Source organism: Arachis stenosperma, chromosome 10 (genome assembly GCF_014773155.1).
Source record: "Arachis stenosperma cultivar V10309 chromosome 10, arast.V10309.gnm1.PFL2, whole genome shotgun sequence".
Lineage (NCBI taxonomy): Eukaryota > Viridiplantae > Streptophyta > Magnoliopsida > Fabales > Fabaceae > Arachis > Arachis stenosperma.
In genome coordinates, this window is record NC_080386.1 from 130,678,608 (window position 1) to 130,699,524 (window position 20,917).

Below are 20,917 nucleotides of genomic sequence, written 5' to 3' on the forward strand. Positions count from 1 at the left end.
CGTACAAAAAGAGCAAAAATAATATATCAACAACTATATCAATTAAAAGAAGAAGAAATGTGTATAACATGGTAATTGAATCAAGTAAATACACTTGATGAAACTTCAAGTTCCCAAACTTGCCAAATTATGGTTGTACTCAATTACTCATTGTCTCGTTGATCAGGAAATGCTCTTGAAGATAGAATCTATTAATGAACGAAGTTGTAGATAAAGATTTGACTAGTTATACAAATCTCGTTATTTTAGAAACAAACTTATCAAATTTAATTCTGCTTAAACGTATATTTTGGAAGCCTAAAGTATTTAATGGTACTCAAGGACACACATTAGAAAACGAGATAAGTTGAGAAAGATGTTAAAACGAGATATGATACATGGCTTTGAGATATGGACACATTTTTTTTTTATATATTCCTAGATGTTTGTATATTATACTCAATTTTTATCTATGATTTTAGTTGAATATACAATTATCAAGAAACTGTAAATTGAAAATAACATAAAGGTAATATTACGAAGTAACTTTTAATTAATGGGGAAATGATAACAAAATAATTTTTAATCCTAATATATATAGATTAAATATATATTTGATAAAATATCAATTTAATTCTAAAATTTTTGAATTTTTTTATTTTTAATAAATCAGTTGATTATGAAAGTTTTTATTCAATCTAATAATATATATTACAATTTGTATTTTTCATATTTAATTTACTTTTTTAATTTTACATAAAATATATATTTTTGCTACATTGAATATTACATATATAAAAAATCGAAAATAATAAACTGGAAACTCAAGTATAGACATATAGTTAATTTTACATGAAATTGATAGTAAAAAACCGTTAGATGATAATTTAATCAAAATTATCAAATTATTTAACGATTTTTAACTATCAATTTTATATAAAATTAACTGTGCCTAAATTTTTACCTAATAATAGACATTATAAAACTTAAAAAATAATCAAATAAAAGAAAATAAAGAGGGTAACATTTTCCCTTCCCAAACACACAAAAGAAACTCTTATTATGAAGAAAAGTGAAATTCTTTTTTGTAATTCCAACAAAACAAACTATTCATTTTCCCATAAGACCCATCCCTGTGAAATGAGAATCCACATACAATAATAATAATAATAATAATAATAATAATAATAATAATAATAATAATTTAATTTTAATATATTGACCGTGTAAAACAATTTATATGATCATGTAATCACATCTGTTCTTTTGAATAATCATTTATAAAATTATTTTTATTATGCGACATTATGTAATTAAATATACGTATAAAACTATTCTATACTTAACAAAATAATAATGCATCAAAATTAAATTTAATAATAATAGTAGGATATTTTATATACCTTTATGACAGCCAATGTAGTGGCTAGCAGGCATGAGTGATGAGGCACTAAACAACACAACCTTGTAAACATAACTTCCCTTTCAACTTTCTTCTTTCTTTCTTCACCATTTCTCTCTTAACCTTTTCTCTTCATTCTCCTTCCCTCACTCATTCACTCCCACCATTTTTTTTTATTTCTTTTGTTTTCTTCCCAAACCATCATTTTTTGCTTCCTCACACGTTTTCTATAACGCCAAAAAACATTCCCATATATTACACCTTCCTTTTTCACCATATTTGCTCTCTCTCTCTCTCTCTCTCTCTCTCTCTCTGGTTCATCCTGTGACTGTGATGATAAAAAAGCTCTTGTCTTTTCAGTGATGGGTTCTTGTTATTCAGTCCACAATAATAAAACTAACAACAAAGACATGAAACTCAAGCTTTCTTTTGCTTCCAAAACCGAGAACGTTGTGGCTCCTTCACCACCCACCTTAACTGACCAAGGTATCTATCTATTCTATTCTATTCATATATTCTCCTTGTTCTTTTTTATTGAACTATTTATGTTCTTATTTGATTGGTGACCTTGTATGAGAGTTTTGTTTTTATTAATATATCAATGTCTCGGGGATTTGATTTGGCTTAAGATCTGGAGAATTCTTCATATGGGGTCCCTGAAGAATTATTAATCTCTTGGTACATGTGCTAGAAACTGGAAGAAATTTTATTTTTGTCCTTTATACTATATATTAAATGATTTGCATATTTGAGTCATATTTCTATTTGATCATTTTTTCCACCCTTGGATCATGTTTTTTGTCAGAATATTTGTATAGTTAATTTCAGTTGTATCCACCTATGCTTTCTTGTTATTGTCAGACTAGTATGGTTGTATTATAATAGCAAAAAAAAAAAAAACATTATCCTTTTTCTTTTTTTTTTCTTTTTACTTTTGCAAAATACTATTTTGTGGTTGTCATCAAGTCCATTATTTTTTTTCAATTTTTCTTTTTTGGGGTTATCTGCATATACGAATTTATAGTTGAGGATAAATTTTCACTCTATTGAATATTTATCTTTATTTGGTCTAATGGGATGAAAGATAATATATGTTCCAAGAATGAAAACAACTTGCCAACTAATATGATCTGTATGGAGAGGTGGACAATTTAAAGGTATTTAAGGACAATTGTGACTGAAAAAAGATGTTCTTTAATTCTCTGATTAATTTGGATATTATATTAAAGTAGTTGTCAGAACTATATGAATGATATGGGTGAAGCATAAGAAAATAAATTCACAGTTCTCACTCTTTCTGTGTCTCTCTCTATAAATCTGTATTTACTTTCATATGATAGATTGTTTTATCCCTTATATGATTTAAGAACTAATGCACTGAGTTCATACATGATTTATGTTAAGATGCAATAGCGTCGTTTGATCTAGGTAACATAATTCATCTAATGGGACACGGTTTTGTTGTTGTTGTCGTCATCAAATATATCTTAATTTGAATTTTCCATGTGGGAGCAGTAATATGAACATTACTCTCAAACTTGTCTTTGATTATTATTGTTCAAAGATGGCAGTCAACTTTGACTTTCAGACCAGAATGGGCTGAGCATGTGGTAGTTATGACCAAGAAGATAGTAGTTTGTTTGATATCTTAAAATCAAGTCAATAAACAATTTGCCCATTCTTTTTTATTTATTTATTTTTATTTGATATTTATGAAGAGAGATGAAGACAAAATTGTGTGTTGTTGATCTATTTTAACTTTAATGTTGATTGTTGCTGCTTTTTGATATTCATCTTGATTCATATCTTAGTTTTTTCTTAAAAAAGAATAATCTAAATACACATTAATTAGTGACAACCCTGTATTTTATAGGAATATCAAGTGTGTAGTGTATGAATAGTTTTTTTTCATTGAATAATACAGGAAGCAAGGAGGAAGCTTTTTTTGATTCCAAGGGTTGGTTAGATTCAGATTGTGAAGATGATTTCTATAGTGTCAATGGTGGTAAGGATCTTGCTTTTGTTTTCGTTTGTTCTTGGTAAAAATTTACATGGGGTTGCTTTTATGTAAAGTTGACAGTTAAAAGTTATTAGATGACAATTTAGTCAACTTCACATAAAGACAACTAACTGCATGCGAGTTTTCACTTCTTTCTTTTTCTTCTTCTTCCAATTAGCTTTAGATATTTTGTCTGTATCATTTTGTTACAGAGTTTACACCGTCTCGTGGTACCACTCCGGTTCACCACGCTTTCAATAAGAGTAGAGATTCTGGTTCCACTGCCGAATCATCACCTGAAAAGAAAAAGAAATTGTTAGATCTTTTTCAAGAAAGCATGAAACGTGATCCATCCAAGAAAGATGCTAAACCAATGATACAAGATGTTCTTCCCAAGTCTGCACAGAGTACACCTTACAACATCTCAGGACCCAATTCTGTGTGCAGCAGCGAAAGAGTCATGAGCGAGGATCGCAGGTCCATCGGAGTGAAATCGGCTAAGTATGTGCAGAAGTGCCTTCCAAGCTTGTCTTCATGCCACAGCTTTAGGGAGAGGAGGAGGAAGATGAGTCCTGCAATAGCAGTAAATGGAAAACATTGATTTCTGTTGCAATGGCAACGAGGAAACGCAATATGCCGGAAGGTTTCGCGGTTGAATCGAATTTCAAAGTGTACATTTCAAGGTATCCTTGTAAAGGAAACACAAGGAAAAGTGAATGTGAAAGCATGTAAACGATTTTATGTTAATATATGCAATGAAAATTTTCCTTCTGAGGGTGATTTTTTGTTCAACTTTTTCCTTGATTTCATATCTTGAATGCTTGAGAAAAATTATTTATAATAAAATTGAAATGGTTGGACGTCATGTAACTTTTGTAAGTGCCTTGTTATTTTTAAAATTTTGACTATTTGTATAGAAAATGTTATGTGATCAATATTTTTTTATTTGCTAGTTATCTTATATTTGAGCTAATATTAATCCATTTCTTTTAATTGACTGAAAAAAACAGCAGAGTTATCATAGTGAGGTCCTCCCTAGAGATGCTAGTGTTCAAGTCTCGTATTTTACAAGAAATTGAACATATACAACAAAAGGTATCCAGAACAATAATATAATAGTATAAAACTAACACTACCAACAATTTCAGCATTTCGTTTACAATGGTTAATGCCACCTCCATTTTAAGGCTAGTTCACAGGATTCGCACAACCACAAAACTACTATAATAAAGTAACAAACAAAACTGGGGAGGATCAAAATCAGAAACAAACAATAATACTAATTCCGGTCACATATCGGTAGATCAAGATAATTTTGTTATGCATCACATGTTGTACACTTCAACGATCTGAAACAGATTGAGTGACTATGAACATTCAACATCTGAATCTTCAGGCCCATCAATGTAAAGTTCGAAATCATCAGGAGTCCACCTGCATATCAGGTGTAGCCGGAATGAAGCCATCTTGATTCCCAACAAGCGCTTCACAAAAGAGGAGCAATCAGTTGTCAGCATCTCAATCAAGCCAAATATTGACAGACATTAATAATGCAGATACAATAATTACAGCTTCAATTATAATTTTATTAAAAACTTTTATCCTTGAAATATAAGTCAATCAACAATCAACAGAACTGGTTTATTTCTTCGAAAGTGGATCTCGAAATTAATCACTTTTGTCCACACAGCACCTAATTGGACGGGATGATTTCGATAACAGTAAAAACAAACTAACCAGTATCCGAGCTGCCTCGGGCGACAAGGGCTTCCCTTCCTCGCAAACAACAAAATCTGAAACAAGCTCCACAACTCCTGCAAATTTGGAAACATCAATTATGCATCCACCGTCACCAGGTGCATTGATACCATAATTACAGAACATTGCAAGTGTACCTTTATTTAACCGAACAGGCATGCCTTGCTTCCGAAGGAAGGGTTCCATCTCATGCGTAAACTGCTCTAAAGGACCCTCTTTAAGATCAACCTAGACAAATGTCAAATTGTGAGTCTTACTAATGAATTAAAATGTGTGCATGCTCTACTACCTAACCAAACTGAATGAGTTCTATTGAAATGCAATAGAACACCATTTTCGCCAATGCCAACTTAGCCAATAGCAAATGGCTTCCTTCATATGACATTTTAATGAAACATAGCTATGTAAAAAAAAAAAGCAAGATATGCCAAACACCTTTTCAGTGGCAATGCTTCCTGTTCTTGCAAAGTCGTATTCTTCAAATTGATTAAAAAGCCTGCAAAATAGAAATGAAAAAAATATGAGGTTAGAATAAAAAAATGAAGTTGGTCACTAATGATAGTATTAGCAATTCCAATTCCAAGATTACTTTTCAACTTCTTCTTTTGATAAGTTGGTGAAAAACATCCCAGAATCTCCACGCAATAGCTACAGCACAAGAAAAAACAACAAATGAAACATAAGAAACATGATTATCAAACTAAAACCGAGAATTTGTTGGTCTCGAGAAAGTGATGAACCTTGGAAACCTTATGAAGACCTGATCTGACTTCATCAGAAGGAGACCTTCCAAGAGAAACCTGCATCACTTTGTTTGATCCCAAAAAGAATCTGCTACTTGATTTGAGCTGCTCCCTGAACTCCTTGAACTTCTGATTCCTCATATTCTCAAAAGAGAACACATAAACAGAAGAGTATTTCTCAGCAGCCTCTTTTATCGAATTCACAATTGCCTCTTTATGTTCCCTTCCCTTTTTCTTCGTTTTCGAAAGCGTAACTGCATATCATCATCACCTTCGCTTCAAAAATTTTGAACGAACAGATAAAACTATAGCAAAGCGTGTTACAGCGAAGAACAAAACACAAACCTTGTCTATTTCTCTTCGATTTCGGCATCTTTAACTTGTTCTAACTAACTTAGCTGGTGCAATGGATCATTGAACATGTTAGGGCACACACAATAACATTACCATAAAGAAGAAGAAGAAGAAGAAGAAGAAGAAGAACTCACCGTTGAACGAACGAGAGGGAGGGAAAGCAGACGGCGAGAGAGAGAGAGAGAGTTAGGGTTTTGGGGCCTTATGGTTTATGCTTGAAGTTTTTTTTTGTCATGGGTTGAAGGGTTATATGGGCTAATCGCTTATACGTAGTTTTTGGTAACTATATGGGCCTAGGCCCAAAACTTGAAAATTACGTATCACTGATACGTTATTGGATTGGATTGCTATCCCAAATTCATAAGGGACTCAAAAAATATTTTTTAAAATAAAAAGTAATTATATGATTTTTTTTAAATTATGCCATTTTTTTTCACAGATAATACAGTCTTGATTCTTGACTCACTTATATTTCAAAAATAATTATAAAGAAATAATTTTTAATTAACCAATATTAATCAATTTTTTATTATAAAATTATTTTTTAACTCTTAATTTTTTTAAAAAAAATTTGGATTTAGCATTTAAAATTTAAATTTTAGAATTTAACTTTAAGATAAAAGAGTAATTTCAAAAGAATAGTTGATATTGGCATAAAAAAATTGGCTCTCTAGTTGAAAAATTCAAATAAATATAATCAAATAATATATACTATTACTATTGCAAAAAATACTATGTGTATATAAAAAAATAGCTATCGTATATTTATATATTAATATATGTATTATTTATATTTTATAGAAGTGGTTGATTTAGTAGGTGGTTTTTTTTTTTTATATATGTAATCTAGTCAAAAGAAAAATGAATATTATCATTAGTGAAAGATTTGTTGGACCTTTAAACGTTTTGTACCAATTTTGATGTGCTAAAATGTTGATGATTGGATAAACAAAAAAAAACTGATAGCTGATAATTAGTGGCATCTATTTCTCATATTTTGACTAAAGTTTTTGTGACCTTACTTTCTTGTTTAGCAAATTGATTCCAAATATTTTGTAAAATGATTACCATTGTCCAGCCTAATAATTTGAGAAAAGCGATACTTTTTTTAATGCAAAAACGTTTTTACCACTTTAAGCTTGAGAACAAATAGAAAAGCAAAGATAAAACGCTGCCATGAATGCATCATAAGGTTGACCACTAAAAGTAATAATCCAAAGATAGAAAATTATCCATTCCACTCGTTTTCCCACCTCATGCTTTAATTTAGTTCCCACTTTGAATCTCTTGGCTTCAATTTTCCATCTCTTATATATATTATATATACAACACAATCAAAAGGTGAGCCATTCTTCTTCAATTCCTTTAACTACTCATAGAAAATTAAAAAAAAAAAAGAAAAGAAAAGCAAAAGAAAATGAAGATGGCTCCCATGGGGTTGTTTGGATATCCTGCCATGGCACTTTGTGTCATAGTGGTCTTAGCATTTGTTCCTTCTCAAGCCCACGGTTCTTTAGGTGTTAAAAACCTTAATGACGGTTTTTGTGCCACTTTTATTACTCCCCATGGGTACAAATGTGAGGAACATGAAGTAAGTGCTCTTTCTTTTTTTTTATTCTAAAGCATTTACATGCATCCCAGCTTTCAAATTGTAATTTTTTAAATGCCCATAACATTCTTGTCGCCTCATTTTTGTTTCCGGTATTCATAATCGAGAATCGTTAAATAATTCAATATTTTAGCTTTTTTTATTAATCTAAAAACATATATGAATAATCACTTAAAAAAAATTGTAGATTGATGTTATGTCATACATTCTTGCAATTGAAAACTAAAAATATCAAAAGTGTACATTAAAATTAGCTATCATTTATTTATGTATAAAAATATATATATTTTAATAGCTAATTTTAGAGTATATTAAAATTATGTTCACATGCGTACATGCAACAAATTTGAAAAAAGATTAAAAGTAGAGTAAAAAATAAACTCCTAAAAATTTATACTTTGGACATATTAGTCCATATGAAAAAAGTATCAATAGTGTAGATACACTATTTTTAAATCAGTCCCTTATCATTAGGATAAGAAAATTTTAATTTGAATTAATTTGTCTATTATTCTAAAAGAGTTTATTAATATTCTTTTAGAAATTAATATATTCAAAATATAAATTTCAAAAATTTTATTTGTCACTTTAGTCAGATTAATCAACTAACTCAAAAAAAAAAAAAATTCTCTCTCAAAGGTTACAACCAAAGATGGATACATTCTTAGCTTGCAAAGGATCCCACAAGGTAGAACAAACGTTGGCAATGGCGGGGCCAAGAGGGCGCCAGTGATAGTACAGCACGGAGTCATGGTGGTAAGTTATATTAAATAATATTCTAATAGCTAATGTGAAATTTCAGATGTAATTAATTTTATGTGAAATTAATAGTTAAGAATCTGATAGATTTAACTAAATTGTCATGTATCGATTCTCAATTATCAATAAAGTTAATCACATCTGAATTTTTACTAAATAAGAATAAAAATAATCTTTTTTTAAATATTAAAATTAAAATTGAATTTATATATTCTATTTGGCTGAATTTGTGAATCATAAAACTTTTTTATTATTATCATAAGTTAAGGTAGAAGAATGGTTTAATAAGTTAAATGGTGCAGGGAGGAATGTCATGGGTGCTGAGCCCCCCAAGTGAAAGCCTGCCCATGATTCTTGCAAATAGCGGCTTCGATGTGTGGATCTCTAACGCCAGAGGAACCGTTTATAGTCAAAAACACATCTCCCTCAACTCCGCTGACCCTGTAACCTTTTTACTTTTCCCTATGCCTTAATTATCAAAACATTAATTACAAAATTAACTTTATTAAACAATATTTCTCTCTTTTGAGACAGGCATATTGGGATTGGACTTGGGACGAAATGGTTGCTAATGATGTACCTGCGCTTTTTGATTATGTTTACACCAAAACACATCAGAAGATTCATTATGTTGGCCACTCTTTGGTAATTCATCATCACCCCATCATTTTTTAAATGTGAAAACTTAAGTGCAGTCGATTTCATGTGAATTTGACTGATTTGACTAAATTTTCATCTAACAGCTCTCAAATATCAACTTTCGACTTCACTTGACTGTTCACATTTTTTTAAAAACCTCATTGTAAAATCAATTTTATTTGTAACTAAGAAAAAGAATGTGTTTGTCAGGGAACTTTGGTAGCTCTAGTATCATTCTCTGAGAGGGATCCTGTGGTCATGGAGCGGATCAAATCAGCAGCATTGTTAAGTCCCATTGCCTATTTGAATCACATGACCACTCAACTTGTAAATGTTGCTGCTAGGACTTTTATTGGCGAGGTAAATAGTAAATAATAATCTAACTATTTTACAAAAATAATAATCTAACTAATTTTTATGTTTTCCAACAGATGACTGCCGTGTCTGGTCGTCCAGAATTTGATCCCAACGGGTACCAACATGAAACTTGGAATATAATTAATCGTTTAAAAATTTATTAGCATTTGACACACAAATTAATGAATTCTCAACAATGTTTTTTGCTAGAATAACTGTTCTTAACAATGTCAAGTCTCTCTGCATTACCCATCAGATCAACTGCGATGATATGTTGACTGCAATTGCTGGTAAAACTCTTTTGTAGAATTATATTAATTTATTTAAAAATATATATACTATAAAAAATACTAGAAAATTATCAGAATTTATTATTTTTAACTATTATAATAAATTCTAATGATTTTTTAGTATTTTTGTTATTCATAATTTCTTTATGTTTTATTATTAAAAAGAACAATTTTTTTACTTTTAATTAAAAATATTCTTTACTATTTAATATGATCCTTAATTTTATGGATTATTGTGGACATATTATCACATAATTTAAATTAAACTCTTTTAAAAAAAATTCAGGTGAAAATTGCTGCATGAATTCTTCAGTTGTTGAGCGATTCTTGGACCATATTCAGCCAACAGCCACAAAGAATTTAATACACTTGTCTCAGAGTAAGATTTTACCAGCATAAAGTATACTTAAGGCAAAGCTTTTTTTTTTATTTTTTTTTTGTGTGTGTTAAATCCTTATTGTTTCAGTTTTGTTTTTATTCTTTCAAAAGTATTTTAGATTTGTCCACCAATGTCTTAAAGTTGTTTTGATTATATCCCTAGATTTTTATGCCAAAGTTACATATCATATAAAAAAGTATGGAAAATTGGCTTTTAATTAATTAACATTAATTCAATTTTATTATAAATTATTTTTAAGCATTATGTTTTTGGAAAATTTAATATTTAAGTTTTAAAATTTAAATTAAAAAAATACTTTAAAAGATGAACTGATATTGGTCGACAAAATAAAATTATTTTAAAACTTTTCGATATTTTCATATGTTAGTGATAATTTGATACTGTTATTTTAGAAATTTCATCATAAGCATTAGCTAATATCATAATTAAACCATATTTAAAATTTTAGAAACAAAATTAAAACAAATAAAATTATTAGAAACATATAACTATATTATACTTAGGTAATGTAAAAGAGACAAAAAAAATTAATCAGTCCAAACAATATAAATTTATTTTATTTAATATTTATTTATTATAGAGTATATTAAATAAAGTCAAAAAATAATAAATTTTGACGATTTTTTATTAATATTTTTTTGTTACCAAATATTTTCGTCGTAATTAAACCTTGTGTGGATAATTTGGTGCAGGTGTTAGATTTGGCACTATTTCAAAATTCAACTATGAATTGCCAGAGCTTAATCTTAAGAATTATGGAAGTTTGTTCCCTCCACGCTATGACCTTACCAATATACCCGTTGACCTCCCAATCTTCATGAGCTACGGCGGCACCGACGCGCTCTCCGACGTCGTCGACGTGCAGAAATTACTGGACACCATGAGTAACCATGATGCAGACAAGTTGAGTGTTCAATACATCAATAACTATGCTCATGCTGATTTTGTTATGGGCTACAATGCCAAGGAGATAGTCTATGATCATGTTATTGCATTCTTCAATAAGTATCAATAGTATGATAATTTTGTAACAATTTATATTTTGTTTGTTGAGCAATCTCTGATGGTTTGTATGTAAATATTCTTTTATTGATTTCATCTTTTATATAAATATTCTTTAATATATACATTATAAATTTTTGTTGTCATAAATTTTCATTCACTTGTCATATTGAAAAAGCAATTAGTTTGAAGTTGAACTAATTAATCCTAAAATAAACTACCATATTGTAAATAACTGGCTGATTTTGGTTGAGAAAAATTAATTCTTTGATTGAATTTAGGATTGGAAATTGTATCAATGACTAAGGGAAGATTTTGGGGAAAAAAATATAATTAATTACAAATTAAAAACTGAATTTTTAGAATTCTTTTACCCCATTAATGTATACTCTTTATTTTAACTTCTGTATTTTGCATATCACAAATATTATTTCTTTTTTTTTTTTATTATTACTATATATAAACAACTTCAATATGCTCTTTAAAATGAAATATAAAATTTTAAGTATATATAATAATCTAAAATTATCTTATTTAGTTTTAACATCTATAATTACACACTTATTACATCTGATATTACTTAATTATTCGAACAATAATTAATGAATATAAAATTAGATAACTTTAGACTGATTTCTATTGTCTTCTAAATATTTGTAATGATTTTATTAGTTAATTCTTTAAATTTAATAAGAATAAGCTAAAATTTTTATTTAATGTAAATTAGTATAAGCAACAACCATTAAAAAGTATTTTAGAAAACGTAACATTTCCATTTAATTATTGTCTGTCATTAATATTAAAAATTGTAACCATCCCACTATCTTTTCCTAAAGATTTGATCCATAATAACTTGGTTTCAACTCCAAGTTTAAAACAACCTTCACCCACCACAGAATGCTTTGCGGCCAATCAAATACTGAAAACAGAGGATACTTCACAACATTGCATCATTCTTATTTTGGCCTCTAATCAAAAGAGATACCCAAAGTTAGGTTGACTCAATCATATTTAACCCTTTTCTTTTTTTTTTTAAATATTTACCAACAAAACACAAATAATGCTAATAACTCTGTAGTCAAGTGGCAAAATCAACTGAAATATAGATGCTTATATAGCTAAAAATTTCGGATTTGAGTCTAAGAACCAAAAAAAATAAAAATAAAAGCACTATTTACCTAAGAGTCTTTTATACTGTTAGGCTATAGTAAGAAGAGTATAATTTTGATATACTTATAACGTAAAATATTTTATACGGTTATTCAATCACTTTTATATTTTGGGATAGTTATTTACGTGCTCAACATAAAAAATAATTATTTTTATTGACGTAATATTACATAATTAGATTTACGTGTAAAATTGTTTTACACTGACAATATATCAAAATTAAATTCTATTTAAAAAAAAAGTAGGGATATCCTAGATATTTATCAAAGATACTAAAAAAATGGTATTATTTTTAACATATGATAGCATTAGGGAAATGATTAATAAGCTATAAATATGTATTATTATCTCTATATCATTTTGCCTATAAATATGAATGAAAGAAACAAAGCTCAAACAGAACCGAGGTAGAGAAACCAAAGAAGTAGGGTAAGCAAAAAGAAGAAAAATGGTGGGGCATAAGAACACAATTTTCTTAGTACTGGTTGCTACCTTGATGGCAAAGGAGGCATTGGCTGTTCAACATGTTGTTGGTGGAAGCCAAGGCTGGGATCAATCCACAGACTTTAATTCTTGGATTTCAGGCCAAACATTTCAGGTTGGAGATCAACTCGGTATGTGTTTTCTGCTCTATTTTCTTAAGGCATATCTTAAAAGTTATTTTCTAGAACATAAATAGTGAGTCAAGTCTCAAAAAGTAGTTTACCAGAGTCTCTGAGATTTTAATTGCATCAATTACGTTTTTGAAATTGACAAAAACATACTATGTTTAGTATTTAACAACGTAATGAGTCACTTAATGAAAAAGAACCGAAAAACCAAGTACGAGAGACGTAATTGGTCTAATTGAAATCTCAAACAATTTGATTAAGAGTATCTTTTATATCTAGAAGACAGATTCAAAATCTTTTAGCATATATAAAAATTGATGATTGTGATTAATGATTATCCTCATTTTTTTTCCAGTTTTCAAGTACTCTTCATTACACAGTGTGGTTGAGCTAGGAAGTGAGAGTGCCTATAAGAATTGTGATATTAGCAGTGCAGTGAAGACAATGAACAGTGGCAATGATGTGGTTAAATTGAACAAACCAGGCACAAGGTACTTCACTTGTGGTACCTTAGGCCACTGTGGCCAAGGCATGAAGGTCAAGATTACAATTGGGAATGGAGCTTCCTCCCCTTCATCCTCACCATCTTCGTCGTCGTCGTCATCTTCATCTTCTTCTTCTCCTGCTGCTATTTCTGCTGCTTTGACATCTCAGGGCTTTGCCTCTTTTGCAGTACTCATTGTTGCATTTTCAGTGTCCACCATGCTTTCCTTGTTTTAAATGAAGTATGGATTATGAACTATGAACTATGTCTATATGTGTATGTATATTGATAACCATAACTTTCTTTATGCTTTGCTATTTTGAGCTTTTTCATTTTATGTATTTTCCTTGGAATATTAGAATTCCCTTTGATAGAAATATATTTTATAATTGATTATGGTATATTTTACTATGCAATAATGAAGTATAAAATTACAAAAGATTTTGTGTGGAAATAAAAAACATTGTTACACTTTATGGTGCCACACACAGAGAACTTAAAAGGGGTTAGCTTATTTTAAATCAAATTGAATAAAGAAGTGGACATTTATAAATACAAAAAATTAGTTAATAAAGCAATCATATAAAAAATATGTTTGGTATTTATAAAAGAATTTAATTATATTACTATAAGAAAATTAATTATTCTGTCATAACATATTTAATTAATTTAAAACATTTAATTATTTTAAATAAACATTATCTAAAATGATTGGGCATAAAGCATCTTAGATAACATTTTAAGTTTGTCATCAAATCTCAGGAATCAGGACTCAACTCTAAAAAATATGCAAAATACCGTTGTATAAATATACATTATAAAACTCTTTAAATATTAGTCCTTGAAATTTAGACGCGACTTCAATTTTAACCCCCAAATTTTTAGTTACCCAATTAACACCCTTAAATATTAGATCGTACCTCACGTTTGTCCCTATAATTATTTCCATTAACAAAAAACTTATGTGGCACGTTAAGTTGACACAATCTGCATCTACATAGCACTCAACTTGCCAAAATGAATGTGTGACGAGTGAATAATGTGGTAAAAGTTGTTTTCACTCAATATGAGTCCATGCAAATTAGGGTTTTAACATCTACGTAGGAGTCAAATTGAATGAAAATAACTTTTGCCACATTATTCACTCATCACACATCCATTCTAGTAAGATGGGTGCTACGTAGATGCACACCATGTCAACTTAACGTGTCACGTTAACTTTCCGTTAACGGAGATAACTACAAGGGTAAACGTGAGGCACGATCTAATATTTGAGGGTGTTAATTGGATAACTAAAAATTTGGGGATCGAAATTAAAGTTGGATCCAAATTTCAGGAGTCAAAATGGGTTTAACTCGAATTGAGAACTAACAACTATGAATCAAAATCTCAATTTCTTGCTAAAGTCTAACAACAAACTCAAAACAATAATTGCATCAAGCAATACTTAATCAAGAATCTTTTTATTTTTTTCTTTTTTTCCCTTCTTGTTTGTTTTCCATTGTAAGAGATGGGATTATTTAGGCATCACCATATTGATACAAATTATATGGGAAAGAATAGCAAAAATTGAATATGGTTTTACATGCCTGTTGTAACTTACCCATCTTTGAATAACCGTAAAAATCTCAAGTAATAATACAAAGGTATACAAACTCATAAAAAATTAACAAAAAAATAACTTATTGTGTGATAGAAAAATGAGACTTGCCCCACAGAGAAGCTGCTTGGGATAATGGAATTTCAATGATTTAAGGCAAATTAGAACTTGATTCAGTTCCTCTTTTTTGATTTTGCAAGATGAGGAAACACTGACAATATATTGTGTGCTAGTAGATCCTGCCTTGTCAATATTCCAATTACAGGAGATACCTGTGAGGAGACAATATTATATGATTAGCCATTCACATAATAATATTTAACCAAGGTGGAAACTCAGGTGCAGTCGATTAACTGATAGCCGGTAGATGATTTGATTGATTTGATTAAATTTCCATCTAATGACTCTCAACTATCAACTTCACGTAAAGTCGATCGACTGTACCTGAGTTTTCACCTCTAAACAAAGAGAGAAAAATCGAAGTTGAAGAATGGATTAGTGAACTTGACTTACCCCGGATGCTTGATACTTGGGTACAACAAGAAGATGTCGTAGTCCAACTTGCCTGAAGAGAACCATGGCTTTTGCAACTGACATACTCTCCAAAACCGTAAAAGGAGTTGTGTTAGTAAGAGGATGAAGATCAACATACATCTCCATTTCATCTCTTGTTATAGCCACCTCTTCAATCTTCCCTTCTCTCTCTGCAAGCTCAACCCATGTAAACTTCTCCCTCACCTCCCATTCCTCTCTCCTCCTTGCCTCCTTCAAGAACCACCTCTTCTTCAGCACTTGGATCAGATGTGCTCTCAGGATCATTCCATGCAGTTCTCTTGCTTCCGTTACAAGCCTCGTCGGCGGCACCACCCCATCATCCACCACAGGGAAACCGTTATGAGTTGTGTTCCTCAACGCTTCAACAATGTTGCAAACTTTCTCTACCCCTCGGAGAGTAACCACTGCTGGCTTCACATCAACAAGCTCTCCCACTGTTAGGTTCCTCATCCATGGCTCCGGGTTTGAATCCATGAAAGGGAGGCCTTTAAGGTGCAAAATGATCTCATAGATGCTTGGGTTGAAACTATCCCCAACTGTTTTGGCTATCAAGAGAACAAACATGGTGATTGGGAGTAAAAGAAGGTTGTTGGTTAATTCGAGAAAGATGACACAGAGTGAGACAGTCATCCTCATGGAACCGGCCATAAGCGAGGCTGCGCCGAGAACAGCAAACAGTCCATGATCAATGTTTGTGTGAGGCCCCATGAGCATGGCGAGAAGGCGGCCGTAGCCGGAGCCCATGAGAATTATGGGAAGGAAGAGGCCGGAGGGGACGGCTATGCCGAAGGTGACTAGTCCTAAGATGCAATAGAGTGCAAAGAAGATTAGGATAGAGGATGGCTGGAATTCATTAGGTGTGTTGGAAGAGAATATGTTTCGAACGGCGTCGTCGTTGGTGGTCAGGAGCAGAGTGGCAAGATCATTGTAGTGCCCGTCTGGGCAGTTGAATTGTTTGTAATTTCCAGACCTTCCGTTGGTGGGGCAAATGGATTTTGGAAGCGATGGATCACAAGGACTGCATTTTGCAAGGAATGGCAGACCATATTGGCATGCTGATGTGAACAATGCTACTGAAAGACTCAGTAGCAGCTTATAAATCTTTCCTTTCCTGAAAAATTGGAACTAGTTACTACTTATTTTTCACATTGTTACAGATATAACTATTCATATTGACTCTTCTTATTAGTTTAAACTTCTAGAAAGAGTAGTTTTATGATATAGTATCAGAACTTTATATTCGAAAGGTCAAGAAGAGTTCAATCGAGCCCAAAGGTAAAAACAAAAATAGCATAAGACAAATAAAAGAAAAGAAAAAAAGATGTATGCAAAAATCAAGCAAACCAAAAAGAGATTCTTACTTGAAGAAAAGTGTTAGAGATATAACCATTCATGTTGATGTTGTCTTCTCCTATCAACTTAAACTTTTGAGATAAGTACTTTTATGACACACACAACATACACTGTCAGAGATATTAACTCTTTTTATCAGTTTAAACTTTTGGAGAGATATTGACTCTTTTTATCAGTTTAAACTTTTGGAATGAGTAATTTTATCACATAGTATCAGAATTTTATGTACAAAAGGTCAAGAAGAGTTTGCCCAAAATTTAAAAAGAAAATAGCATAAGACAAATAAAATAAAAGAAAAAAAATCTATGCAAAAATCAAACAAATCCAAAAAAATCTTACTTAAAAAAAAGTGATTTAAACTTTTGAGATATGTACTTTCATGACACACACAATATACATTGAGTTGGGTGATACTAATTACTTGTTTAATAACTTTGAAAACACTAGTTTTGACACTTGGGGAATCACATTATAGATGGAGATTTCAATTTTATGTTGAGAGTGATTTCAAGTATGAAAGAGATATTGTTACTTACTGATTAATGAGATTGTAGAGCCTGAGGACCTTGTGGAGAACATAGTTATAAAGGCTTCCCAAAACGCCTCCAATGACTCCAATTAAGGCAACAGGGATAATATCCATAACATGGTACCTCACACTAACATTGCTCACATCAAACATTATAAGCCCTCCTTCACCAAAAAGACCACACTTCCCTTCATGGCACAGTTCAATGAAAGCTCTTAGAATAACCACCACCACAGCAGTGCTGAAGAAAGTTCTCCAAAGCAATGCACTTCTCCACCAAGTTGCCACCTCTTCAAGAGCAAACAGGACTCCGCCTACAGGGGCCCTGAAAGCCGCACAAACACCCGAAGATGCGCCGCAGGTAATCAGATCACGGCGGTCGCGGTCGTTGTTAAAGTATCGCAGCCACCGCCACTTGATCCGGTAGTTGTCAGGGCCTCCTTGGCCTAACAAGGAAGCAATGCAGCTTCCAATATGTACCAATGGCCCTTCTTTTCCTAAATCTAGCCCTGCAGCAACAGCTCCAATGCTTCCGATAATCTGCAAGAGATAACAAAATTAGTCTTCAAATCAGTCATTATATATTTATATATCTTAGTTTAAATTTTACTGATTTATCCGTGTAAATTCTAACAAATATAAATGCAAATTGTATATTTTATGTCCACAAATCTTTGTGAATATTATATATACTGATTCCAGAAATTAGTGGCACCACAAACGGAAATGTGTACTGCTAGGGAGCCAATGAAATTCACCAATATTGAACCCTTGACCTTTCGGATCTAAAATTCTAATACCATGTCATAAACCCACTCATCCCAAAAATCACTCATCCCAAAAGCGTAATCTGACAGGATAATGTAACACTAATGTCTCTAATACTCCCTAAACTTCCATTGTACACATTGTACGCTTCGGTCATTGGCTCCCTATACTTTCTCTATAAATTAATAGAAAAATCCTTACAGGTCAGTTGTGCTTATGAACAGAACAAAAAGGAGACCAATAGAAAGAAAAACTAATTATCCATTTTCATTTTTTCGATGCAGAAATACTCAATAAAAAAACAAGCTAAGAAAAAAACAAATAAAATAAAATTTGGACTGCATCAATAATTGACTCTCCCCTTTATTCATCCATCCATGACCATCATCCTTTATGAACCAATCTCATCATTATTCTCAAACCCCAAAAGCCTCCAAAACAGAGCTCAAAGGGAAAATAAATCTGCTTTGTTTGTTTTGAATCATTCTGAAGTGGACGAATTTTGGCAGTAACCAACCACAATAAAGAATAAAAAAAATTAAATAAACTAACCTTGACAAACAATGTTGTGGCACCGTACATGTTGGGAGTATCAACACCATTAAGATAAGCTTTGATTTCTGGTATTCCAGGCCCAGCTGCTGTTGGTGCAAAACACACACAGAGAATTGCAGCAACGAACGTTAATAGGAAATTAATACCCGTGAAATATAGAAAACCCGCCATGTACCTGTCACCATAGATTCACAGTTACTACCTCCGATTTACTTTCGCTGTTACCGTATAAAAAATTAAAAACAATTTCTAATAGGTAAAAACTCAGGTGCACACTTCACTTCACGTGAAATTAATAGGTGAAAGTCTTCGATGATTTGACAGATTTAATTAAATTATCATCGGACGAATCTCAACTATCAATTTCATTAACTGTATCTGAATTTTCACCTTTTTGATAGGTTCTGTTCGATCAGAACCTACTCACAGTTCTATGGATTAAAACTGTTCATCTTGTATAAAAAAGTTTGGTAATAATTTCTTTTTTATTTTAATTCTAAAAAGAAATATTGATCTCGCCTTTCTTTGTGGATGTACTGAACTACGGCAAGAAGCTTGTATCCTGCAATGTTCTCAATGGCAAGATTGATGAGAGTGGCGATGACACCGGTGAGAAGACCAACAAGAAACGCGAGCGACCATTTCAAGAATATGTACTGCAACACCTGAGCTCTTGACCTTGTTCTCCAATCTTGCTTGAACAGATCATTCTCATTCATCCTGCACACATGTCAGACTTAGCTCGAAGTTGGTTGAAATGATGTGACAAAATTCTGTTCAAATCTGCAGAGTTGAATAGTAAAATAGTGGTTAATTTTCTTACTCGTAGTCCAAGCTTTCTATGTAGGAAACTTTGGCGCCAACAAGAGCGAGTGGATTGGAAGAGAGAGTTCTGTTTCTCTTGAGAAGTGGCTCGTGTAATGGATTGGGAGTGTTATTGGTATTGGAGTTGCTTTCTGGATCTCTTTCTTCAACGCCTTGAACTTCTTCCTCCATGTTCATGCTGCAATTGCTTTCATCTCCCATGATTATTGAGAAATCTGTGAAGTTCGGGATTGATCTAATGAAAAAGGTTGTAGAATGGAAAACGCAAATGAAATGAAATGATTGATGTGAACTGGAGACTCTTTGGGCGGGGTGGATTCTACATGACTACATCTCCATTTGTATTTTTGTCTTACTATTTTTTTTCTTTTTTTTTTTGGTAGTGTTTGTTTTAAGATAGGTATTATGTTTGTTGGCGTAGAGATTTGTATTAAAATTTCAGTTTTTACTTTCTATTTCTACTTCCAAAAAATAGATACTAAAATTTTCGAGAACAGAAATTGAAACTTTATTAATATTTCATACCTAAAATATCCAATTTCAATTAATTAATTCTAATTTTATCTTTTCTGTAAATTATATTAGAATTTCATTTTTATTTCATTTTCTATCTTTCACTTTACACCAAACACAATATTAAGATTTATTTCTGTTTCTATCTCTTAATCTCAATCTCTTAATCTCTATCTCTCTTTCAAACACTATAAGTCTCAGAGATTCGGAGATAAAAGCTGAGAGAGTAAGAATGAATTAAGTTTATATATTCTATTTAATTTAAAATAAATATAAAGATTGAAGGATAAATTTAAAATTTTAAAAATTAAATGAAGATATTTTTTATAAAAAAAATATTATTAAAATTTTATTTTTATCCTTAAAGTTTTAGTCATGTATTTCTACTTTTTGAAAGTATCGAAAATACTAAAATTTTAAGAACAAAAACTAAAATTTTAATTCCAGTTATTAACCACTAAACACAATACCAAATTTTAGTCTCCGATCTCAATCTTCTTAATCAAACGCTACTTTATTTTTTTGTCAATAATTAATTATTAATATTTGAAAATATAATAAAATATTTTATTAAAATACTATACTAAAAAATTAAATTAATAATTAAAAGTGATAATAAAAAAATTCTAATGCCTTTATAATTTAGCTTTTGGTATTGTTAAT

General features: G+C 31.0%; 5 protein-coding genes across 5 annotated transcripts; 3 read left to right on the forward strand and 2 right to left on the reverse strand.

Moving 5' to 3' along the window:
• Positions 1–1,425: 1,425 nt before the first annotated feature.
• Positions 1,426–4,245, forward strand: LOC130955276 (uncharacterized protein At3g27210-like). The gene is made up of 3 exons (XM_057882106.1): positions 1,426–1,867; positions 3,306–3,386; positions 3,593–4,245. The coding sequence occupies exons 1-3, from the start codon at positions 1,744–1,746 to the stop codon at positions 3,979–3,981; spliced, it is 594 nt and encodes a 197-aa protein (XP_057738089.1). The 5' UTR covers positions 1,426–1,743; the 3' UTR covers positions 3,982–4,245.
• A 198-nt stretch (positions 4,246–4,443) lies between these two features.
• Positions 4,444–6,422, reverse strand: LOC130955274 (uncharacterized). Its single transcript, XM_057882104.1, has 8 exons — positions 6,370–6,422; positions 6,227–6,279; positions 5,879–6,135; positions 5,728–5,786; positions 5,574–5,634; positions 5,276–5,366; positions 5,118–5,194; positions 4,444–4,864 (listed from the first exon to the last, which is right to left on the reverse strand). Exons 2-8 carry the CDS (start codon positions 6,252–6,254, stop codon positions 4,748–4,750), a joined length of 690 nt encoding a protein of 229 aa, XP_057738087.1. The 5' UTR covers positions 6,255–6,279; positions 6,370–6,422; the 3' UTR covers positions 4,444–4,747.
• A 1,140-nt stretch (positions 6,423–7,562) lies between these two features.
• On the forward strand, positions 7,563–11,346 carry LOC130958153 (triacylglycerol lipase 2-like). Its single transcript, XM_057885094.1, has 9 exons — positions 7,563–7,826; positions 8,484–8,600; positions 8,906–9,046; positions 9,138–9,248; positions 9,453–9,602; positions 9,674–9,714; positions 9,810–9,889; positions 10,176–10,268; positions 10,982–11,346. Exons 1-9 carry the CDS (start codon positions 7,653–7,655, stop codon positions 11,302–11,304), a joined length of 1,230 nt encoding a protein of 409 aa, XP_057741077.1. The 5' UTR covers positions 7,563–7,652; the 3' UTR covers positions 11,305–11,346.
• A 1,490-nt stretch (positions 11,347–12,836) lies between these two features.
• On the forward strand, positions 12,837–13,959 carry LOC130956302 (mavicyanin-like). The gene is made up of 2 exons (XM_057883342.1): positions 12,837–13,075; positions 13,428–13,959. Exons 1-2 carry the CDS (start codon positions 12,910–12,912, stop codon positions 13,790–13,792), a joined length of 531 nt encoding a protein of 176 aa, XP_057739325.1. The 5' UTR covers positions 12,837–12,909; the 3' UTR covers positions 13,793–13,959.
• Positions 13,960–15,009: 1,050 nt separating this feature from the next.
• Positions 15,010–20,068, reverse strand: LOC130955544 (chloride channel protein CLC-b-like). The gene is made up of 6 exons (XM_057882429.1): positions 19,740–20,068; positions 19,436–19,636; positions 18,914–19,091; positions 17,601–18,133; positions 15,670–16,822; positions 15,010–15,428 (listed from the first exon to the last, which is right to left on the reverse strand). The coding sequence occupies exons 1-6, from the start codon at positions 19,940–19,942 to the stop codon at positions 15,330–15,332; spliced, it is 2,367 nt and encodes a 788-aa protein (XP_057738412.1). The 5' UTR covers positions 19,943–20,068; the 3' UTR covers positions 15,010–15,329.
• Positions 20,069–20,917: the final 849 nt, after the last annotated feature.

What these genes read in the sequence shown, in the direction of transcription:
- LOC130958153 (XM_057885094.1), top strand. Translation starts at nt 7,653, where the DNA reads ATGAAGATGGCTCCCATGGGGTTGTTTGGATATCCTGCCATGGCACTT. An exon ending in CCCTCAACTCCGCTGACCCT is followed by an intron (nt 9,047 to 9,137) that starts GTAACCTTTTTA and finishes CTTTTGAGACAG; the next exon opens with GCATATTGGGATTGGACTTG. An exon ending in TTTAATACACTTGTCTCAGA is followed by an intron (nt 10,269 to 10,981) that starts GTAAGATTTTAC and finishes AATTTGGTGCAG; the next exon opens with GTGTTAGATTTGGCACTATT.
- LOC130955274 (XM_057882104.1), bottom strand. Translation starts at nt 6,254, where the DNA reads ATGCCGAAATCGAAGAGAAATAGACAAG. An exon ending in TCAAAAGAAGAAGTTGAAAA is followed by an intron (nt 5,635 to 5,727) that starts GTAATCTTGGAA and finishes TCTATTTTGCAG; the next exon opens with GCTTTTTAATCAATTTGAAG. An exon ending in CCGAGGCAGCTCGGATACTG is followed by an intron (nt 4,865 to 5,117) that starts GTTAGTTTGTTT and finishes TCTTTTGTGAAG; the next exon opens with CGCTTGTTGGGAATCAAGAT.
- LOC130956302 (XM_057883342.1), top strand. Translation starts at nt 12,910, where the DNA reads ATGGTGGGGCATAAGAACACAATTTTCTTAGTACTGGTTGCTACCTTG. An exon ending in TCAGGTTGGAGATCAACTCG is followed by an intron (nt 13,076 to 13,427) that starts GTATGTGTTTTC and finishes TTTTTTTTCCAG; the next exon opens with TTTTCAAGTACTCTTCATTA.
- LOC130955276 (XM_057882106.1), top strand. Translation starts at nt 1,744, where the DNA reads ATGGGTTCTTGTTATTCAGTCCACAATAATAAAACTAACAACAAAGAC. An exon ending in ACCCACCTTAACTGACCAAG is followed by an intron (nt 1,868 to 3,305) that starts GTATCTATCTAT and finishes TGAATAATACAG; the next exon opens with GAAGCAAGGAGGAAGCTTTT. An exon ending in TTTCTATAGTGTCAATGGTG is followed by an intron (nt 3,387 to 3,592) that starts GTAAGGATCTTG and finishes ATTTTGTTACAG; the next exon opens with AGTTTACACCGTCTCGTGGT.
- LOC130955544 (XM_057882429.1), bottom strand. Translation starts at nt 19,942, where the DNA reads ATGGGAGATGAAAGCAATTGCAGCATGAACATGGAGGAAGAAGTTCAA. An exon ending in ATAGAAAGCTTGGACTACGA is followed by an intron (nt 19,637 to 19,739) that starts GTAAGAAAATTA and finishes ACATGTGTGCAG; the next exon opens with GATGAATGAGAATGATCTGT. An exon ending in CAGTACATCCACAAAGAAAG is followed by an intron (nt 19,092 to 19,435) that starts GCGAGATCAATA and finishes CTATGGTGACAG; the next exon opens with GTACATGGCGGGTTTTCTAT.